Source organism: Manis pentadactyla, chromosome 12 (assembly GCF_030020395.1).
Source record: "Manis pentadactyla isolate mManPen7 chromosome 12, mManPen7.hap1, whole genome shotgun sequence".
In the NCBI taxonomy this organism is placed as follows: domain Eukaryota; kingdom Metazoa; phylum Chordata; class Mammalia; order Pholidota; family Manidae; genus Manis; species Manis pentadactyla.
The window spans coordinates 5,528,923-5,550,391 of NC_080030.1; the positions used below are offsets into that span (position 1 = coordinate 5,528,923).

At 52.5% G+C, this 21,469-nt stretch overlaps 1 protein-coding gene across 3 annotated transcripts in view; it reads right to left on the bottom strand.

The window, feature by feature from the left end:
* Window positions 1-599: 599 nt before the first annotated feature.
* Window positions 600-21,469, bottom strand: part of UHRF1 (ubiquitin like with PHD and ring finger domains 1) — a 31,488-nt gene continuing 10,618 nt past the window's right edge. For 2 of the 3 annotated variants that reach the window (XM_036883898.2, XM_036883905.2), the window contains exons 3-17: window positions 19,887-20,150; window positions 19,011-19,171; window positions 16,899-17,114; window positions 13,261-13,361; window positions 12,968-13,154; window positions 12,115-12,238; window positions 11,913-12,020; window positions 11,500-11,604; window positions 10,622-10,728; window positions 8,599-8,761; window positions 8,379-8,516; window positions 6,742-6,877; window positions 6,499-6,656; window positions 5,105-5,209; window positions 600-2,038 (exon numbers count right to left, since the gene is read on the bottom strand). In XM_036883898.2, the coding sequence (XP_036739793.2) occupies window positions 1,892-2,038; window positions 5,105-5,209; window positions 6,499-6,656; window positions 6,742-6,877; window positions 8,379-8,516; window positions 8,599-8,761; window positions 10,622-10,728; window positions 11,500-11,604; window positions 11,913-12,020; window positions 12,115-12,238; window positions 12,968-13,154; window positions 13,261-13,361; window positions 16,899-17,114; window positions 19,011-19,171; window positions 19,887-20,150 (2,220 nt within the window). In that variant the 3' untranslated portion in view covers window positions 600-1,891. The remainder of the gene's footprint in view (window positions 2,039-5,104; window positions 5,210-6,498; window positions 6,657-6,741; window positions 6,878-8,378; window positions 8,517-8,598; window positions 8,762-10,621; window positions 10,729-11,499; window positions 11,605-11,912; window positions 12,021-12,114; window positions 12,239-12,967; window positions 13,155-13,260; window positions 13,362-16,898; window positions 17,115-19,010; window positions 19,172-19,886; window positions 20,151-21,469) is intronic. The other variant, XM_036883914.2, reaches the window with a different exon arrangement.

A 21,469-nucleotide genomic window follows, 5' to 3' on the forward strand; every position in this document is an offset into this window, starting at 1 on the left:
AGGACCAAAGGAGAGAACTTTTTTTTCATTAAATCACATCTGCCCACATCATTACTTAACCATCAGTAAAAGGCAGCAGTTAACAGGCCCACGCCAGTAGCTGCCTCTGCAGAATTCAGCACTACTCCCTTCCCAGAAGTTGATCTGTCAACTTGGTTCAAAAGGCCTCTGACTTCTGCTGGCAACAGCAGTTCAGATGGTCAGTCCCGGAACCCCCTTAGGCCTCAATTTCCCCTGGCCTGCAGAGAGCCCCTTCTAGGATGAGGTGACTTCTCGGTCGCTGATTTGGGCTGGTGATGCCCAGTCAAGGCAGAGCCACTCTCCGTGTTGCAGGTGTGTGTGTCAAGGGGCCAGTCGCAGATTCAGTTTCCTCAAATGTAAATGGGGGCAGTACCACCCACCTTGGTGAGAACTAAATGACTGCTGCACAACACTTTAGACTCTTCTAGGTCTTTGCCTTCTCCTCTGTGATGTATGTGGGCATGATGTTACCTGCCTGGTCCGTCTCCTGGGTTTTTAAGAGAACATGCAGTAATAAGAGCAGACCCACCCAGTGGGCTAGGAAGTGACTTGCAAACAGAAGAAAACAAACTAAGTGCATCTCTAAAAGACATTTATTCTGAGCATCTAAAATCTGGACAAAGAATATTGAGCTTTTTAGAAAACACCTACACAGGATTTTGTTGTTTCTCCCTAATACATTAATAACCTAGGCAAGGAGGGAAGAAGAAAAACCTTTAAAAGAATATTGCTCCAGTTTGTCTGCAGTTGTAATTTAAAATATCCTGTTCTGTTGAGGTATAAGCTGCAAACTTTGGTAGTTAGAAAAATTAACAAATCATTTCAAAAAAATACAAAACCAACAAAACAAAACAAAACAAACCCTAAGTCATAGCTTTCTTAGTACATATACAGTAACTACAAAAAAACTTTTCATTTAGAAAGTGTTTATTAAAAAAAAAAAATTCCCTCTTATAAGTCTCAATGGGTGAGTTGAAAATGCACTGTCGAGGACCAACGAAACTCAAAACTATCCCCAAACACTCACCTAGAATTGGGAAGAACTGGTTAACCACAGTTTTAGAATCTGGTTGGCATTTTCAACAATTCAGTGCTAAAAAAGAGCCCCATGTTTAGAAAGAAACAAAGGCACTTGAACATGGCTTTGTCTGCTTCCGTGGTGTGGTTCCACGTTGGCACCGCACACCCAGCCCCCACGAGAGCCCAGTGGAGGTAGTTTCTGTGGCCTCTGCTCCCTGTTCACATGGGCAGAGGACCCTGCGTGCAGCTCTTGAACCCGAAAGCAGACTGGTGGTGGGTGGCTTTGAGGCAAGGGCTCATAAGGGGCCAAATGGGATTTTTCCTCTTCCTTTCAACAGGTTCCTGGTGGGTGACAGCAGGGACCCTCCACGTCCAGGGCCACCGCCGGACACCGCCTTGCTGGGTTTTAGGTGATACAATGCTGTCCTGAAGATGTGCTCGCTTTCACTGCAAACCTTGGAAAGATTGTTCTCGGCAGCCAGACGCCTCATTGCTGGCTGGTGGCTTCGAAGCTGGGGACATGAGCAGCCTTCGCGCCTAGTCGTTTCCCATTCCATCTTCGGAAAAAAAACGTGTGTGTGTTTTCTGCTGATAAATCGCAGGCTTTGTGTTTTTTTTAAAAACCAAATAAAATGCTGAGAAGTCCAACTTTCTTTCTTTCTTTGAGCCATAACACAAATTCCTGAAAATTGACAGATTAAAAAAACAAAAACAAAAACCAGGAAGACGAGGCTTTTTAGGGAATGGAGGAAAAACTACATGTTTAATTTAAGCCCACTAAAAACAAAGTAGGGGCCAAAGACCCCTCTGATACATTTTTTAAAAATAGCCAAAAAGAAGTGCTTGGAGATCATCGTCCGCTGCCGTAGCCGGGGAAGAGCTCGTTGAGGACGGCCTGCAGGGGCTGGTTCACCTGCCTGGAGTAGCTCCGGCCCAAGTCATAGCGGCAGGCCGGGCAGCTGAACACCTGCGCCCTGAACGACCGGTCCAGGCAATCCTGCGAGAGAGAGCAGGTGGTGAGAAGTGCCAACCAAATGCCATCGGGGCCGCCACTGTCACCAGGGACAGAGTCAGGAGGAAGTGGAGACTCACAGGGTTCAGAGGCCCCTCCAAATCCTCAGTCTTACTTTCTACCACCAGTCTGGCCTCCCTGAAACCTCTCGAAGACGCCACGCTCACCCTGCCCTCCGGGCCTGGCCACTTGCAGATCACAACATCTCACAGGCTCGTCCCTTAGCTGTCGCCACTCTCGCCTCAGCTCAAAGCACGTCCTCAAGAGGGCACATCCCCCAACGACACTGACGTATCAGAAGCGGCCCCACTGTAGCCAGTCCTATCACCTCCCCGTTTATCTCAGAACAGCACCTTCCACCTTCTGGAATCGTCTTGTTTACAAGTGTGCTTGTGTGAAACAGGCCAGGCACTGCCTGCGATTAGAGGCTATGTCCGCTGACTCTCCCAGCAACCGAGCACAGGACCTGACACATAGTAGATGCTCAATACGTTCCCCTGTGAAGGGAGGGAGGGAGGGAGGAATTCTGACCCTAGAGGCCCTGGAGCCAGACTTCTGGGTTCGAACCCAATTCTCAACCAAGTGATGCGGGGGGAAGAAAGGCAGGTGGAGAAAGGGTAGGGGGCAGACAGGCTGTGAGAGGCAACAGTACGATCAGAGGAATAGGGAAGACCCCACCTGGCCAGCAGCGAGGCACGCGGTGTGTGGGCACCTGCACAGGTGCAAACACCTGAGGGATGGCATCGGGCAGCTGCGTGAGGGAGTGAAAGCACAGCAGAAGCTTGCTGGCATCATGGCACTTTTAATGCCTGGATGCAGGCTGCAGGTTTTGCTTCCTATTTTAAAAATCTGAAACCTTTTTTCCAATAGAAAGTGCATGGCCTCGACTCCAGAGATAAAGGTTGCTTTTTCTGCTCAACACAACTAAGATTTGGGTCCACATTAAAAAAATCAGGTTCTGAGCTGCTGCATGATTATTCACAATAGCCAATGGTGGAAACAACCCAAGAGACAGCGACAGATGAATGGCTGAACAAAATACGGTGCATACGTACAATGGAGTATTATTCAGCCTTAAGAAAGAAGGACATAGTGATGCCTGCTACAACGTGGACTGACCTTAAGGACATGGTGCCCAGTGACATAAGCCAGACACAGGACAGACCCTGTCTGATCCCCCTCCTAGGAGGTCTCTAGGGAGCCCCATCCACAGAGACAGAAAGTGGCTGGCGGTTGAGTGTTTCATGCTGCACATGTGAATGTGCTTCATGCCACTGAGCTATGCTCTTAGAAATGGTTAAGATGGTAATAAACTTTGTTATGTACACTTTACTACAGTAAAATAACTTTCTAGTAGAGCAAAAACAAAATCAGGCACTGGGACATCAGGGTGGAGGGCCAGAGCCACTTTCCCGTGAGCCCCCCAGGATGCTGGCCATCTTGGAGGTGTACCAGCAGGGACGGATGGACAGGACAGACACATCACTACCGGCAGCCCCTTCCTCTGCAGGGTCAGGGATCTAGCGGCATGTGTGATCGATGCCCTGAGACGCTCGGTCCCTGAACTCCCTGACTGGCTCCGCTTCTGGGGTGGGGCCGGGCCCGACCTTGTAGCAGCAGCCCCAGCGTCTCAGCCTCCACCTGCACCCCAGCTGAGTGCTTGCTCTTCTGCATGCAGTGCAGGAGCCGGAAGCTGGCCAGGGGGGGTGCCTTCCACAGGGCGCAACTGAGGCTCAGAGGAGGGAGGCGGCTTTCCAAGGTCTCACAGCTGGGAGAGGCAGAGCTGGGGTGGGCCGTCAAACACAAAGACCCATGCCCATCCAAGCTCTTCCTCCAAGCACACAGGTGGTGATGAGGTGTCTCTCCCGACCACACAGCTAAAGGCGTCACCAGGCCACATTGGTGCGGCAAGGCAGAAAAGCACAGGGCCTGCCCTAGACCCCCAAACTGCTGAATGTTCTGTGAATCCTTCCCCTGGTGGATCCTGGACTGAGATGGCCCCCAAGGCCAGGAAGGGGGCGAGGCTGAAGGCAAAATGCTGGCAGCTCCGAGACCCAGGGTGATCACAGGGGGGACAGGCCCTCGTAAAGCCACCTGCCTGCTCTGCCTCTAAGTTCCTCCTGACTGAAACTGGCCAGGACACGGCAAAGACACCATTCATGCAGACCAGTGCTTCCCAACTGGGCCATTCTGTCCCCAAGGGACACTGGGCGTGTTGAGGACACCTGTGGCCGCCACAACTGGAGATGCACCTGGCACCAAGTGGGTGGGGGTTGGGGTGCTGCTCACCCCACCGAGGGTACCCAGGACAGTGTCAGCCCGCTGAGGGAGAGGCTTTGGTCCAGCCTCATCTCAGCCCGGCCCAATCTCTCTCAGTCATACTGTGTCCCTCTTGTGACCGGTCACCAGTCAGAACCTATGGCCCCACCTCCTGGCCCGGCTCCCCAGCCCCTCATCCCCTACAGGCCCCAGCTGCTCTGACCTGCCTGCCTGTCCAGGCTTCTCATGTGCCATTCTGCCTACCTGGGATGCTGCACTGAGGCCCTCTTCAGATGCAGATTAACACCACCTCCTCCAGGAAGCCTTTCTTCCTACTTCTTTACGAGCCAAGCACCTGATACCCGTCTAGCCGGGTCCACAGCACACTTACTCATCACTTATGACAACCAACCTCTGGCCAGGACTGCAGCCGGTCCTGGACCCCAGTCACACAGGAAGCTGGGGCAATGCCTGGGGGTCAGGAGACTCAGCACGGTCGCCTAGGGCTGGCAGGCAGCAGCCTGTGGAGGGGCGGGCAGAGGGCCAGTGTGGCTGGAGGTCCCAGGTGCTGCGTTTTACCCCAGAGCCCTGGGAGGTACGGGAGCGTGCAGAGCAGAGGACAGGGTGATCAGAGCCCCTGAGAAAGGCCGGGAGGCTGCCTGGAAACAGTGAGGCCTCATGAGGGGGCAGAAACGAAGCCAACCAGTCCAAGCCAGGCCCGTGGCAATGCGAGGTCAAATCTCAGAGCACCTTTCCAGCACCTTCAATCCGGCTCCCACGGTTGTCCCTCACCTTGCACACATTGTGTTGGCACACAGTTGTGATCGGGCGGAATACCAGCTCCTGGCAGCAGATGCACTGGAAGGTTTCCTCCACTTTACTCAGGAACTTCTGGAACTAGAGAGAGCATGTGAGAGCAGCGTCCAGGCGTCAGAATGAACGGCCACCTTTGGGGAAGGCAGAACAGCAGCTCCCCGTGAGGCCCAGACCCTGGGTCCCCGGATTTCATTAAGTTAAGGACACTGAGGTGGCAGAATATTCTGAATTATCCAGGGGGGCCAAGTGTCCTCACAAGGGTCCCCACCAGAGAGAGAAGTGACACTGAGAAGGCCGTGTGACCACAGAGGCAGAGGCTAGAGGGATGCAGCCACCAGCCAAATGCATGTGCTCCTAAAGCTGGAGGAGGCAAGGAGCTGCGACTCTCCATGGGAGCCTTTAGGGGGCCCAGCCCTGCCCGCCTGCATCTTAGCCCCGAAAGGCTCATCATCCCTGGGGGCTTCTGGTTTCCAGAACTGCAAGAAATAAACCTGCGTTGTTTTGAGCCCCTAAGTCTGTGGTCATTTGTCCTGGCAGCTGACGGGGAGTCCAGGACTGTAGTGGGGGAGGGGCTGAGGCCAAGGGCAGAGGCCCTGCCCTGGGATGATGGACAGAAAGGGCCAGGGCAGTGTCAGAAATAACAGGCAGATGGCCCAGGGTTTGGGCTGGACTCCGAGAGTGGGCGGCTGAAGGCCAGTTCCTACCAGGTGGGGGTGGCAGCCAGGGGACACAGTCACCCGCTGTGGCAGCCCATTTCTGTCACCCAGCCCCGCTCAGGTCAGGACTGGTGATTCCTCGGGGTGTGGAACACAGAAGGACCTGCAGGCCCAGCAACCCCACTACTGGGTTTATACCCAAGAGACTGGACAGCAGGGACTCCGTCGGGGGCCTGCACCCGGTATTCACAGCGTGATTCACAGGAGCCAGGAGGCGGGAACAACCCAAGTGTCCATCAGCAAGCAGATGGATAAAGTGTGGTCCAGCCACACGCCTTACAAAGGAGGACATTCTGACACCTGATCGGCGTGGATGGACTTGGGGACAGCATGCTCATTGAAATAAACCATACCCAGAAGGGCAGATCCCGTCTGACCCCGCCTAGAAGGTCCCCGGAGGAGCCACACCCACAGAGACAGAAAGAGGCAGGGGGAGGGGAGGGGAGTGAGCGTTTCATGGGACAGAACTTCAGTTCAGGAAGATGGAAGGTTCTGGAGACGGAGGATGGGGACGGCTGCACACCATGAACGTGCCTCACGCTGTGAGCTATGCACTTACGGACAGTTAAGATGGTGACTCCTACGTTATCTCTACTTCCTCACAACATGAGGACAGTGAGGGGACGGGCTGCAGGGCAGGCAGGGGGCGCTCACCGGCCCATCCTTGAGGGACTTCAGGATCTCGCTCCACAGCTTAGCGTTGCTCCTGTCCTCCTTGATGAGGCTGCTTTGCTGGGCCGAGAGGCTGTAGGGCTCCACCTTGGATTTCTTGGGCGTCCCCTGGGGGGACCCGGGGCTGGACTTGCCGCCTTCTGGGACAGAGTGGGCGGGTGAGAGCGGGCAGGTGGCCCCGTGCACAGGTGCACGGGTAGAAGGGCCACCAGCCAAGACACCCACCTGCGGACGGGCTCCTCCGCTTGCCCTTCCCCTTCCCGGGGGACGTGAAGTCCTCCTCCTCCTCCTCCTCCTCGGCCTCCCTCTTGCTGTGCTCCTTCTCCTTCCTGGCCAGGGCCTCCAGATAGCCTTCCGGATACTGCCAGAGGGTGGGGACACTGCTTCAGACTACTGGAGAGTTGAGGGGGGACCCAGACTCCCTGTGCGATCTGGGGATCAGGGAGGGCCCCACCAAGCCTCCTGCCACCCCGGCCCCAGGTGCCACTCCAGCCTTAGAAACTTAAGACTTCTTTCTGGCTCAGGCTCAGCTCAGAGGCCTCCTCGGAGCAACTCTGGGGCCTTAGGCAAAACCTCGCTAATCAAGAGGTTTCCTAGGGAAAAAAGGGCGAGTGGCACAAGCCACCGCTGACAGGGTGGAAGTAAAGCATTGAGGGAGACGGTGTGTGGAAGATGAGTAGCTCCAGACCCAGCCAGGAAGACAGTCTTGCTATCCCTCCGTGGCAGGCAGACATTTCCCTCAAGGGGCCAGCTGGCACATCCCACGTTGGGGGGACTCTGAGCCCTGCTGCAGCTCAAAAGCAGGCCCAGCCCAGAGGGGAATGAATGGGCATGTCTGTGCCCCAAGATAAGTCCATTTACAAACAACTGGCCTCAGGGCCTTTGCTCAGCCACCCAACCCAACCTGTTCTGATGGATCTTGGGCTCCTCCAGGTCCTAACTGGCATGATTTGGTTAGGACCCCACCTCTAAGACATCTACAATCCTATGGGATTCTCCAATGTCTCAAGAAACCAAGTTTCTTCAGCAACACTGAGCTGCAATGAAGACTTAAGTCATAAATAAAAATCCTACTCTCACCAGACACTACCACTCCCATCCCGTGTCTATTTCTCTCCCCAGCAACTCAGCTTCTGAAATTCCCTGTGGTACAAATACTAGGTTCAGAACACAAACTCTTCGTGACCCCCCCAGGGGGTAGGCGCTATCAGACTCTCAATAGCAATTAAGATTCCTTAAATAGTCCCACCACGAGTTATCAGCTATAAAGCAACTGCCATAATGAACAGAAAACACCATAATTACAGTGCAAAACAGCCAGCTCCCACACCGGGCGGGTCCCGGGAGACGGGAGGCGGTGGTGCTATGAAGAGGTGAATGACCCCTTGGTGGGGTCATGCCTCCTTATCTGTGCATCTAGACCTCTCTGTGTTCCACCGGTTCTGCTGGTTTGTTTCTGTGTTTTTGGAGGAGGGAAGGGGAGAGAAGCAGAGAGGAAGGGAGAAGGCAGCCAAAACAGAGCAGAGAGGACTCCAAACCGCTTCCAAACTCCCCCATCACACAGCCCTGCTAAGGAAGTCTGGCTCTCGACTCTAAAACTAGCAACCAAATGATTCCCTTTCCACATCTGCTGGCAAAAGACCGAATGGCATAGCCAGCAAGGTGTGAGCAGCTGGGCCACATCCGCCTGGACGCTGTTCAGGAGAGAGACCCAGAAGCACCCCCGGCTGAGAAGGCAGGCTCTGGCTGGCTGCACTCTCTGCCAGGATCCCCACGACCCGGCTCTGCAGCCAGTAGGTGCCGGCGGGCCGGGGCAGGCTAGAGCCGGCCTCCCAGCCCGGAAGTGGCGGGCCTGGACGCACCTGCATGGTCAGCCCCAGCTTTCTGATCCGGTCTTTCCCCTCCTTTGTCCAGGGGCCAGGCTCAGTGTCGTCCCTCCGGAGTAGATAGCGCCACACAAGGAAGCCAGACTTGCCCTTCTCGGGCCAGTACCTGACGACCTGTGGAAAGTGCAGTCGGCTATCAGTGTCACCTGGGGGGCTGCAGGGCTGAACGGGCAGGGGGCACGGGCAGGGCCCTCACCTTGTAGATGCCGTCATACCGGTTGCCCTCCACGGGGGCGTATTTGCTGTGCTTGCGGCCCTTGACGTTGCGCACCACCCGGACAGGCTTCCCTGACCGCCAGTCCTTGGCCTCTGCCCCTTTGCGGTCGTTGATGGGTGCACTGCAGTTCAGAGCCAGGGCCCTGCGGGGAAAGCGGGGCCCCACATTGTAGGCTGGATTGTGTCCCCAGAAGGAGAGGGCTGAGTCCTAACCCCCAGCACTTATGAAAGTGACCTTCTTTGGAAAGAGGGTGCTTGCAGATGGGGTCAAGTTCAGAGGAGGTCGGAATGCATTAGGGTGAGTCCTAAATCAATGACTGCTATCTCTAAGGGGAAACACATACAGGCAGGGGAGACAGCCATCTGCAGATGGAGGCAGAGGTCGGAGTGATGCGTCTAACAGGCCACGAATGGGAGCAGACACTGGGAGAGCCATGAAGGACCCTCCCCTAGAGGTTTCAGAGGGAGCACAGCCCTGCTGACACCTTGGTTTCGGACTCGGGGCCTTCAGAATTATTCGAGATTTCTTGTTGTTTTAAGCCACCCACAGTGTGGAATTTGGTTACTAGAGCCGCAGGACACTAACACACCATGTGAGGAAGACACCATAAAGAAAGAACGAGGGGGTGCAAACATGGGTGGGGCTGGCAGGTCTGTCCCACCACAGAGCAGAGGCCCGGGACAGGCAGACCAGAGGTCAGGCTCAAGGCGTTCACGCAATGACGCCATCCGCATCGGCGGTGTATGAAAATGCACCCCATCTCCATAGCTGCCCCATGAACAACAGCATTTTGTAAAGAACAGATTTCTTCAACTTTTATGTCCAGATTTTATCACTTAATGTTAGCTCATGAGCAGTTCCTCACATCATTTAATCTTTTCTGAAAATGGGATTTTTAGCAGCTGAAACTAAAATATCCTATTAGACAAATAAATGTGCAACAATGAACCCCGCCCTCTTTTTCTCTAGCTATTTAGTTACTGGCATTTTGCTGTCTTAGATAACAAAATGGTAAACACTACCACATATAAAATTTTCATCTCTCCACATCTTTCTTATGTGCTTTCAAAGTAGAATTACAGGGTCATGAGTAAGAATGTTTTCATGGCTCTTCATCTGTACAGGTAGAGCTTTCCAGAAAGATGGTACCAATTTGTATTTCTACCAACAGTGCCCCACTAGTCTAGGCCTTGGTATTTCTCAACATTTTAGAATTTTGGGTCAATTTCAGAGGGGAAACGAACAGTATCTCACAAATGCTTCCATTTATATTTCTTCAATTACTAAATGTGAATAATTTTTCATGGTCATTGGAGATTTGCCATTTATATTGTGAATGATTCACATGTCCTTTGCTTTCTTTTACTACTTTTTCTTCTTGAGTTAAAACAGCTCTTTATATATGATATAACCATCATGTGTCATGTTTGCTGCACTTTTCCCCCTAATTGTCATCTGCCTTTTCATTTTACTTACAGACTTTATTGATGAAATTTATAATACTCAAAAGTCATCAAGTTTCTGTCTTTTCCTTTGGGCTTAATAATGGGTTTTTTTTTTGTTTTTTTGCTTACAAAGTCCCTACCCATCCTGCAATCAGCGGTCAGCAAACTCTGGCCTACCACTTGGTTTTACAAATAAAGTTTTATTGGAACACTGCCATGCTCATTCATTTAAGTATATTCTGCAGTTGCTTTCATGCTCTGATAACAGAGTTAAGTGATTATAACAGAGACCATGTGGCCTATATAACTGAAAATATTTATTATCTGGCCTTCCCGGGAAAAAGTTTTCTTTAATGCATCTCAATGACTCAGAAGTCTTTATCAGACACAGAAGGGAAGAAACATGTTTGTCACCCTGTGTTCCACCACATTCTTAATGGGAATCTGACTTCCTGGACATGACATCGCAAAACAGAATCAACTCCCTCCTCTTTGCAGCTGCCCAAGGACAAGGCAGAAGGGTTGTTGGTGAAATAAGAAAACCTGTTTCTTCAAACCTGTTGGTGTTGGTGAGTTTCTGATCACAAGACTGTTCTGCAGTCCGCTTGTTGCCGGAAAGATCTCGACCACCACTACCTGTGTATGTGAAAGAATTCCCGTGGTCCTGAAACAGAGAAGGGCAAGCTGAACCCTCCACGCAGAGAGGAGAGAGTCCACGGGAAATAAACCCACACACACCCGTCAGGAAGTCAACTGTCAGAGAAACAAAACAGGAGGTGGTGAGGATGTGGAGAGACTGGAACCGTGTGAGCTGCTCATGGAAATGGACCACAGCACAGCTGCTGTGCAAACTGGGAAGTTCCTCAAAACATCAAACACAAATTATAGGACCCAGCAATTCCACTTCTGGGTCTATGCCCAAAAGACCTGAAAACAGATCTTAAAGGGTATTTTATACCCATATTCACAGCAGCAAACCATAGAAGCAACCCAAGTGTCCATCGGCAGATGAGCAGACACACACAACATGGTCCACACACACAACATGGTCCGCGCACACACTGGGGCACGGCTCAGCCTTTAAAAGGAAGGACAATCTGACACCATGGAGGACCTTGGGGACACGGTGCTCAGCAACATAAACCAGACACAGATGGACAGATCCTGTCTGATCCCACTTCTAGGAGGTCCCCGGAGGAGCCCCATCCACAGAGACAGAAAGCGGGTGGTGGGGCCGAGGGCTGGGGGCTTAGTGTTTCATGGAGACAGAGTTTCAGTTTGAGAAACTAGAAAGTTCTGGAGATGGAGGGTGGGGATGGTTGCACAACAGTATGTGTTTCATGCCCTTAGCTGTGCATTTAGTCATGGTTATATGCTTTATGTGTACCTACCACAGTAAAAAAAATACCCCCCCACCCCCACCACAAACACTCACCACATCATCCTCGTACCCCCCAGCGAGGACCAGGGAGTAAGCCCCATCGCTGCTCCGGCCATGGATGCCCGCCACGTGAGGTCGATGGACGCCTGCCTCGCTGACCTGTGAAAAACACCAAGAAATCACTGGCACCTTCTTGTCTGGCCGCCACAGAAAAGCTCCAGCTCAGCATCCGTGCTCCCGCCTTCACCCGTGGCCTGACTCTTCGGCTGAATACATCTCGCCTATTAGAGAGCCGCTCCCCCAAACGGCCTGAGTCTAAGCCACGCCAGGGGAGCTGCTGGCTTGCCGCCAGCCCTCCGGCCCCGCCGGCTTGCAAGGAGCCCTTTGCCGGTGAAGTGCAGCTTCTGGAAAGCCAGTGAGGCCAGGGCCTGTTGGCTGAGCCAGGGAGCCGGGGTGTTCGCAGGTACCTGGACTCTGAACCTCCACATGGTGCCCACGGGGATGCCTGGAATGGGTCCATAGTGGTTGGACGGGACGATGGTGCACTCCTTGGTGCGCCCCACGCACGCCATGCCCTGTCCATCCAGAAACAGCGAGGAAAGAGTGCTATGAGCACCCGTGGGGGGGTGGAGAGGGCAGAGGGGGTGCAGCGGCTGAGGCCCGCCTCACCTTGCCCCAGTCCCGCTGCGAGGACGACGTGGCCGATGCCATCTTTGCCTTCTTCTTGCTCTCCTTCAGCTTCTCCCCTGCCAGCACCACCTCGCTGGCGTCATTCCGACACTCGGGGCAGTACCTGTGGCAACGGGGATGTCACCCCCAGCCCCGGCCCGGCCCGCACCCGCTGGCTCCGTTCAGTGCGCTGCTGTCCTGCGCTGTCCAAGGAGCGGCAGGGGCCGTAGAACTTTAAACTCATTAACGTCAAGGAAGACATCCAGGTCCTCGGTCACGTGGGCCACGTCAGGTGAGCAGTGACCATGGTGGGCAGCGGGGCAGGAGCATTCCCATCACCAGAACACTCACCAGGCAGCAGACTGTCGTCCCCCCACGCTGACGGGAATTCCCAGGTGCCCCCCGACAGTGAGGGCAGATCCCGCTGGGATGCGGGACACACTCGGGGAAACCCAATGGGCACGTTCCTGCGGCTGTGGAGTCAGTTTCCCCTTCTCCATGGGGTGGGGAGGGGGCCATGCATGAACTGCCACCTCCAAGTGGCACAGACAGGTCTGCTAATAGGCCGCGGTCCTCAGACCAGGGCCTAGAATGGCACAGCCTTTGGACCATGACAGTGGCCACCAGCATGGGCACCAGAACGCCACGGCCAAGAGGCCTGCTCTCTGCTTCCTGCCTGCCTGCTCCAGGCCCACCATTACCCCGAGGCCGAGGGAGCACAGGAAGCTCCCTCACGTGTTCTGGTGCTCGCCCCTCATGGGCTTGCCAGGTGACAGACGTCCCGGGCCATTTCCCGGCCCCTCCCAGCCCCCGGCACGAAGGCTGTCTCTGGGGCAGCCCGGCGTCCACTCACCACTCATTGTCGGCGGGGATGCTGCTGAGGGGCGGGTGCAGGCAGTATATGTGGAAGGCCATGTCACACTCGTCACACATGAGCTGCTTGTCAGGGTCCTGCTTGCCCCCGCACAGGTGGCAGGCGCACACCCGGCAAGTCCTGCTCTCGTCATCCTTGCAGTGCTTGCAGGAGGGCCCGCTCTTCCCTGGACACGGGAGGTCAGCTCAGCTCTGGCGGGGCCGGCCAGGCAGAGAGGGGACAGGAGCCCCCGCCCCGCGCAGCAGGCCTGCAAGGGCAGGGCCAGAACTCACTTCGCACTGGGTTTTCAACCACAGGGTCCCCCTCACCCGGGCGGTCGATCTTGAATACTTCATCCACGAAGATGATCCGACAGTCATCGAGAGAATCATCCCTGTGAGAGGCAAGCTGCTAGAACATTCCAGCTGGCTGACCCGCCACGGGGCCTCAGAGGACTCCGCCACCTAACGCGCTCTCAGACAAACACTTCTGATTCTAAGGGCGTCACCTAAGCGGCTTCATGGGGCTTCTTGCCTAGCTACGCTCCTCGCCATTCAAGTCCTACTAAATCAGGGGGACAAATACAACATGTAAGCCAGAGTTTCATTACATGATGCATTTGAGAGAATAATTTCTAACCTTCAGATAGGCAAAGCCACTGAAACAAGGCCCAACATCCAAAAACCAGAAAGTCTGACCAATTTGCCTACATCACAATATAAAAACTCCTCAAAATACAAAACACACAAAGTTAAAATGACCCCCAGGGATCAATCTGCATTGGCAATGGCCAATGGAAACTGCATGTAAGCCACAAACGTGCACCAGATGTGTGATTCTACGCTTCCTAGGAATAAGCACATTCAAAAAGTAAAAACAGAATCCGTTTGAGTATGTTTCGCGTAACCTGAAGTACACAAAATATTATTTCCACATGGAACGAGTATTAAAGAAATATTAACGAGCTATTTCACATTCATTTTTGGCACTGTGTCTTTGAAATCTGTTGCATACTTTACGCTCACGGCACATTTCAATTTGTAGCAGTCACATTTTAAGCACTCAACAGCGCATATGGCTCATGGCTCTGGAACTAGACCACGAAGGTCCAGATCTACCCACCAGTTCACAGCAAGTCCAGGGACAGAGGCACAGAGGAAAATGACACCATGAGGATGCAGATGGCCACACCCCGACTGTGGAGATGCTATGGGACGAATGCCCAGGCTGCTTCAATAAATCAGTTAAGGAAAAGGGGCTAAAAAGGAAAGGACAAAAAAACCTAACGATAAAAGAGATTTACAGGATATCTATCAGCCTAACTGAAATCTGAGGACATGACTTAGACCCTGATCAAACAAATGGCTAAAAAAAAGAGAGAGACCAGGAGGAGACTGAACAATGACTGGATATATGTTATTAAAACATTATGGTTCATTCCCATGTTGTGATAGCATCTTAACTGCATTTCTTTTAGAGCCATTTTAAAGAACTATATTGTAAAGTGTTCACAGATAAAATGTTTTGATGTTTGGGAGTTGCTTCAATGAAACAGAGGGTGGCGACATTCTCAACTGAAGGAAAAGCTTGAAAATCCATTGCGAGTGGACACGCTCTTAGAGAATCACTAAAGGAAGTTCTTCAGATAGACAGGAAATTACAAAGGAAGAACAAGAGAAAGCAGAAATAGGAGCACCTGCAACAGACTGTCCTCCGTGTGAGTTTTCTAGATCAAGTGTGGTGACTGGAACGAAAGTCATCAACACTATCTGATCCTCAACAAGAGAGCGTAAATGGGACGTAAATGGAAGAAAGGCCTTCGCACTTCACTCAGTGGTAAAAGTGATGCCCGCATGTCACATGTTCATAAGGTGAAATCCAGAGAAACCACTAAGAAAACTACACACAGCAAAACACTCAAAAGACCATAAATAAATCAAGAGAAAGTCCTAAAGATTTTAAGTAACCCACAGGAAAGACAGAAGACAACAAATGGGAACAAGAAACAGAGGAAAGAGACAGAAAACAAAGAAAATGACAAACTTAGGCCCTAACATGCTAACATCCACTTTATATGCAAAAAGTCTAAAGCAAAGGCCGGCATAGTGGATTAGAAAAAAAAAGACCCAATTACATGCTATTTGCAAACTCCAAATTCGATTGTATAGGTTAAAAGTAAAGGACAGAAAGATACACCATGCAAATGTTAACTTAGAAAAAAATACATGTGTCAACACACACACACACACACTTCAGATAAAGTGGACTTCTGACCAGGGAAAATTACCAGAAGCAAAGAGAGACGTTACGTAATGAGAAAAGGATCATTCGACATGGAAGACATATCCACCCTAAGTGTGATGCATCAAACTTCAGAGCCTCACAGCTGTGAAGTTGAGAGGAGAAACAGACACATCCTCAATGATAACTGGGCACTTCAACATCCCCACAGCAAGTGACACAAGTAATAGAAAATCGGCAACAAGAATACAGAAGGTGTGAATAACACAGTCAACAACAGGGTCTGAAGGATATAAACAGGACATTCTACCAAACCAAGTTTTTTTTTTCCAAGCAACCATGGAATATTCGCCAAGACAGACCCTGTTTGAGCCCATAAAACAAACCTCAACAAATTTAAAAGGACTGAAATCATAGAATATGATCTTTGACCATAATGAAGTCAAACCGGAAATCAATTAACAGAAAGACAATGTGAAATCTCTAAACACTTGGGAATTAAACACAGCACTTCTAAGTAGGCCAGGAGTCTCCCCAAGATAATTTAAAAAGTATAACTGAATAAAAAGGAAAATAGAACATAGCAAAATATGTAGAAAGCAGCTAAGGCAGTGCTGAGAGGGAAATTTGTAGCACTGAATACGGACATCGGGAAAGAGATTTCTCAGAGCAAGTTTAAGTTGGTACCCCAAGAAACTAGAAAAAGAGCAAAATCAACACCCCTCCCCGCCAAAAAACATCAACAGAAATCCAAAAATTTGAAAACAAGAAAACAACAGAGAGAAGCAATGAAACAAAAAAGCTGGCTATTTCTTAACAATAACCACACTGCAGCATGGCCTGAGCTCCGGGACCTCGTCCCTAAAAGCCCACGACAGCCTCCACTGGGGTCCCTGCTGCCACGCTGCTCCCTGCAGTCCATTCCTTGTTCAGACAACAATTCTTAATTTTAGGGCTGACGTAGTGGAAGGCGGATTTAGTGTTCCATGGGAGCAGTTTCAGTTTGGGAAGATGGAAAGTTCTGGAGATGGATGGTGGGGATGGCTGCACGACAATGAGAATGTGCTTAATGTCACAGAACAGAACACTTAATGGTTAAGATGGTTAAGTTTTCTGTTATGCATGTTTTAATACACACACACAGAGGCAAGGTAGAACAGGGCCTGGCAAATGTTTGCTGCGGGGGCCAGACATTTTCTGTTTTTCAAGCCACGCGGTCTCTTTCTCAACTGCTCCAACTCTGCTCTTATCACACCAAAGCAGCCACAGGTAACTGGTAGACAGTTGAGTGTGACTGTGTGCCAATAAAACTTTATTTGCCATAATAGGCAGAGAGCCGGCTCTGACCTGCGGACTGCAGTCTGATGATCCTTGATGCGGGATGCACCCTTATTTTTGTGAATGTGTATGCTTGTTTACACACAGAATGTCTCCAGAAGGTGATGAGAACAGTGATTTCTCCAGAAAGGAGAACTGGGTGACCAGGGACAGAGAAGGGAGATAGGCACTGAATGCCCTTTCTTTACTTTCTGGATTTTGATTTGAACTTATCACCAAATTCAAAGCAACCAACACAACAGAAAAAGCAAGCTTGAAATGTCCACTGTTGGGGCCTGGGGCACAGAGATGGTGCCACAGGCAGGGGCAAGAGGTGGTGAGTGGCGGAAAGATCCCCAGCGGCGCCACTCACCCGAGTCTGACGTTCGCATACAGCTCCCGCGCCGTCCGGGTCTCGCGCTTCCGCAGGATCTCCGCGTCGTACCAGAAGCCGCGCTCCTTGGGGTTGTCAGGATTGTAGTTGAGCATGACCGCCTGGCCTACCTCTAGCTCATGCCACTTGAGGACGGTTTGGGCACGAGCCCGGACGTCCCGGGAGCTCATCTGGACCACTCCGTTCTCCGGGTAGCTGGGAGGAAAACCCCGTCCTCAGAACCCGAGTGGCCCAGGAGGCAGAAGCCTAGGCAGCGCCGCACACACACACATTTCTGCTTTCATCTCTGTAGCAGGAAACTCCCTCCCCGATCATCTCATTTACTGATGTTAAAAAGACACATGCACAGAAGACACGTTCCAATGACAGAACTACCACGACCTGAACTGTGTCTCCCCCAGAGAGATACGTTGTGGAGTCCTGAGCCCTGGTGCCTGGAAATGGGACCTTATCTGGAAACAGGGTCTTCGCTGATATAATCAAGGTAGCTGGAGTAGGGTGGCCCCCAAATCCGATGACTGGTATATGCTTGTAAAAAGGGGGAAAGAGACACGGAGAAGAGTGACACACAGAGGGACAAGATACTAGGGTGACATGGCCACCAAGCTGGAAGAAGCAGAGGAGGACCCTACAAGAGCCTTCAGAGGGCGTGCAGCCCTGCTGACACCTTGACTTTGAACTTCTGGCCTCCAGAACCAGAAGAGAATGAATTTCTGTTGTCATAAGCCACCAGTCTGTGGCACTTTGTTACGGCGGCCCTTGGCAACTAATACAGCAGGAAATTTGGGGAGGGCATTTAACTTTTTCTACATGCATGTATTGAAAGTAGTTTCTGTAGCAAGATACATATTATTTTGCTTACGTAAATACAATACAGTGGACATGAGAATATAATAGGAATTCCTTATTCTAGATAGGCAGGAATATCCTAACAGCATCAAAAAAGGCATTAACTAATCGAAACATATTTTAAAAGAAATGCATTCTATCAACAGCACTAAAACTCTTGCTGTAAAGGGGATGACCCCAAACCTATTATGACTACCTGTGCTCATTATTTTTGCTGGTAAACCACAAAGAACTAGAGTGCCAAACTCCTCCTATAAAGAGCCAGACAGTAAATATTTTCAACTTTGAGAGCTGAATGTCTCTGTTGTGAATACCCAACTCTGCTACTATTAAGAAAGCAGCCGCAGACAATAGGTAAATGATTGGGCACTGCCGTGCTGCAATAAAGCTTTATTTACAGAAACAGGCAGTGGGCTGGATGCCGCCTGTGGGCCGTTGTTTGCAACCCAAACCGTAAGGGTGGGAATCTGGCACTGTGATCCATTCATCCACCAATTACTCCAAAAATTTCTGCACAGCTAAGTTTAGGATGTGCCAGAAACTGGTCTAGGCGGTAGGGCCCCAGCAGGGAAGCAGATCATGAGCCCCCTTCTGGCAGGCAGGCCTGCCCTCTGTTATACGCTGGATTGGCATCCTTATAAGAGAAGAGACACCAGCGTGTGCTCTCTTTCCACGTCCATGCAGAGGAGGGGCAGTGTGAGGACAACACCGTGAGGAGGCGGCCGCCTGCAAGCCAGGAAGAGAGCCCTCCCCAGGAGCCAGCCCAGCCAGCACCGTGGCCTTGGACTTCCAGCCTCCAGAACCGTGACACGATACATGTCTACCGTTCCAACTGCCCAGTCAGCGGCATCTTGTTATGGCCACCAAGCTCAGACACCCTCTGTGTTCACAGACAATTCCTGCGCTTCAAACACAGCAAGTGCTTGATACTTGTGCACGCCCCGGAGGCGGAGAGGAAACAGGCCCATGGGAGGGGCTCTGCAGCCATATGTGGTACGAATAAAACAAAACAAAACAGGAAACGGGGACCTGAAATCGCCACCAGATGATCACAGCGGATGCTCTAAGACCTGAGGAGGGGCCCCACAATGCCGCTCCTCTGGGATGGCCTCCTGTGTGGTCTGAGAGCGTGCAGGTGGGGGCCCCAAACCCTGATTACCACCCCAGGCAGCACCAAGGCCCAGGTCCCGCGCACAGGGAGCTGGCGCCCCAGGCCTGCCCACCACCCGCGGTGCCACTCACTCATCATATTTCACGTGGTAAATGACGTCTTCTTCGGGCACTGCACTGGAGGTGGAGCTGCAGGGCTCGTCCTGGGATGGCACCTTCCTGGTCACCCGGACCACCCGAGCCTCAAACCACGCCCCCATGTTTGTGTCCCGAGCGTCCACATACTCATTGACCTGCGAGGACAACAAGGAAACTCATCCGACTGGGAAAGACCCCACGAGCAAGCCCCCAGCAGCCTGTGGAGGTTCTCAGGCGCTGGCTGCTCCGGGACTGGGATGCAGACCCACATGCCTGTGACAGGGCTGCTTGGCCACGGCCCTGTGGACACGTGGGGCCAGGTCAGTCCCTGTGGGAGGCTGTCCTGGGTACTGTCGGGGGGACTGCTGAGCAGCACCTTCGGCCCCACCTACTCGATGCCAGAAGCTCCCCAGTCGTGATGACCACAGATGTCCCCAGATGGTGCCAAGTGTCCCCTGCCATGCAGCCCAGGGAGCCCAGAACCACCCATTTTTCAAGAGAAGCTGCGAATCCAGGTCTTTTTGATACTGATTGTGACATTCCCTGATCTTAAAGGGTGGCAATAGATTCCGAAATTTTATAGCCACCACAAAGGTCGCAGAGATGACAGCTGTAGTCCAGACACAGGATCCCAGAGGGACCCTGGACACGGTTTCTGCCAAGGAATCTTCAGGAGCCCAGCCCCTGGGGATGTTCAGGGCAGGACCAGGGGTGCTGGCCTACAGGGAGAGCTGCCTGCCCTCATGAGCTTGGGGCTGGGCAGCTGGGAGCCAGCAATGACGGAGGGGCGTGGTGCAGGCTCCCCAGCAACCTGGGGGGTGCAAAGATCAGCCAGCATGCCCAAGCTCAACCCTTCTGGGGGAGCCTCACCTTGTACAGGCCCAGCTCTGTCTCATCCCACACATCTTCATCCGCTAAGCCCGCCTTCCCGTCGGTCTCTACGGCCGCCTCACCACTGTTCGAGGACTTGTCAGATTCGCTCTGGCCCAGGCAGCAGCCGGAGTCTGTATCCGACAGCTCCGAGTCCTTCTCCTTGCTGCTGCTGGGCGGCAGCACCAGGTTTTGCCGAACCAGGAGCTGGATGGTGTCATTCAGGCGCACGTCATAGTCAAAGAGAGTGTGGCCGTCCTCCATCTGCAGAGGGACAGAGACAGATCACTTGCCTGCCAGACTTCAGCGTGTGTCTGGGGCGCCGGACGGCGGGAAGACACATGAGCCAAAGCACTGGACTGCCCTCTCTGTGGGCACCATCCTGATCAGATACAGGACAGTGAGATACATCCCCTCCCAGGGATGCACGCTGCCCCTCGCTCCCCACAGGGCTGCCAGACCATCTCAAAGGAAGACTCCCTTGTGTCATATGGAGAGTGCTCCTGTGAATACACAGCGTAACCTGACGTGCTGGGATGCCCATCAGGAAGTGTTCTTAATGTTTAAAGTGTTTTGCAATGTTTGCTACAACAAATGTGCACTTTTATCACTGGCTTTCATTTGAGAGCAATTCTGCCCCCCCAGGGAATGAGTGATGTCTGGGGATTTCTGTGGTTGTCACAACTCGGGGTGGTCCTGGCATGCAGGAGGTGGGGACCAAGAATGCTGCCCAGCCCCCTTCAGTGCCAAGGACAGTCCCCTAGACAATGACCCAGCCCAAAATGTCTGTGGGTGTCAAGGTAAAAAAGCACTGCATCAATTATTTAGGAAAATAAATTGAGTCCAATTCCTGCTCACACTAGACACCAGAGTAGGAACCCAACAGCCAGATGGTTCAAACCAGGTGCCCCCCAAGCCCCCACTTCTATGAGTCACTCCCTCTTTCCCACTCAATGTGTGTATTTGAATGTGAGCAGATCCTGGGGCCTCAGGTCAGAGGCTGATGGAACACAGTCTGCTGGAGGTCAACAGGATCCCCTCGCCCAGAGGGCTCTCCTGCAGGTGATCCCGCCCACGGGGGACACTTGGTAACATCTGTGGTTGTCATGACTGGGGGAGCCGCTGGTATCAAGGGGATGGGGGCCAAGACAGCAGCTCAATGCCCCGACAGTGCCCAGGACAGTGCCCTGGAGAATGATCCTTCCCTGATGTCAGCAGTGCCGAGGGGAGACCCTGTCTTGTATGAACCAAAGGAGATTGCCCCCAGTGCGATCTGTGGGGCTGCAGCTCCAGCCTGACCCGCCCAGGGCAGATGCTCAGGTCCACCAACTCCACCCTACTCTTCGACCCTTTCATCCCAGTCCCACCCACCCCTCCCGCCCGCTGCGGGAGCCAGGAGCCGGCACGGCGCAGTGATCGGCACCATTGTCAGTGCCCCATGGCATACCGCTGGCACCGAGGGCCCTACATGCGTTTTGTTCCATCCAGATGCCCTGAAGGCAGGTCTCTGCCCACGGCACCATGAACACTCAGGACTAGATTGTCCTCTGGGGCCGTCCTGGGCACTGTGGGGGGGTGACCAG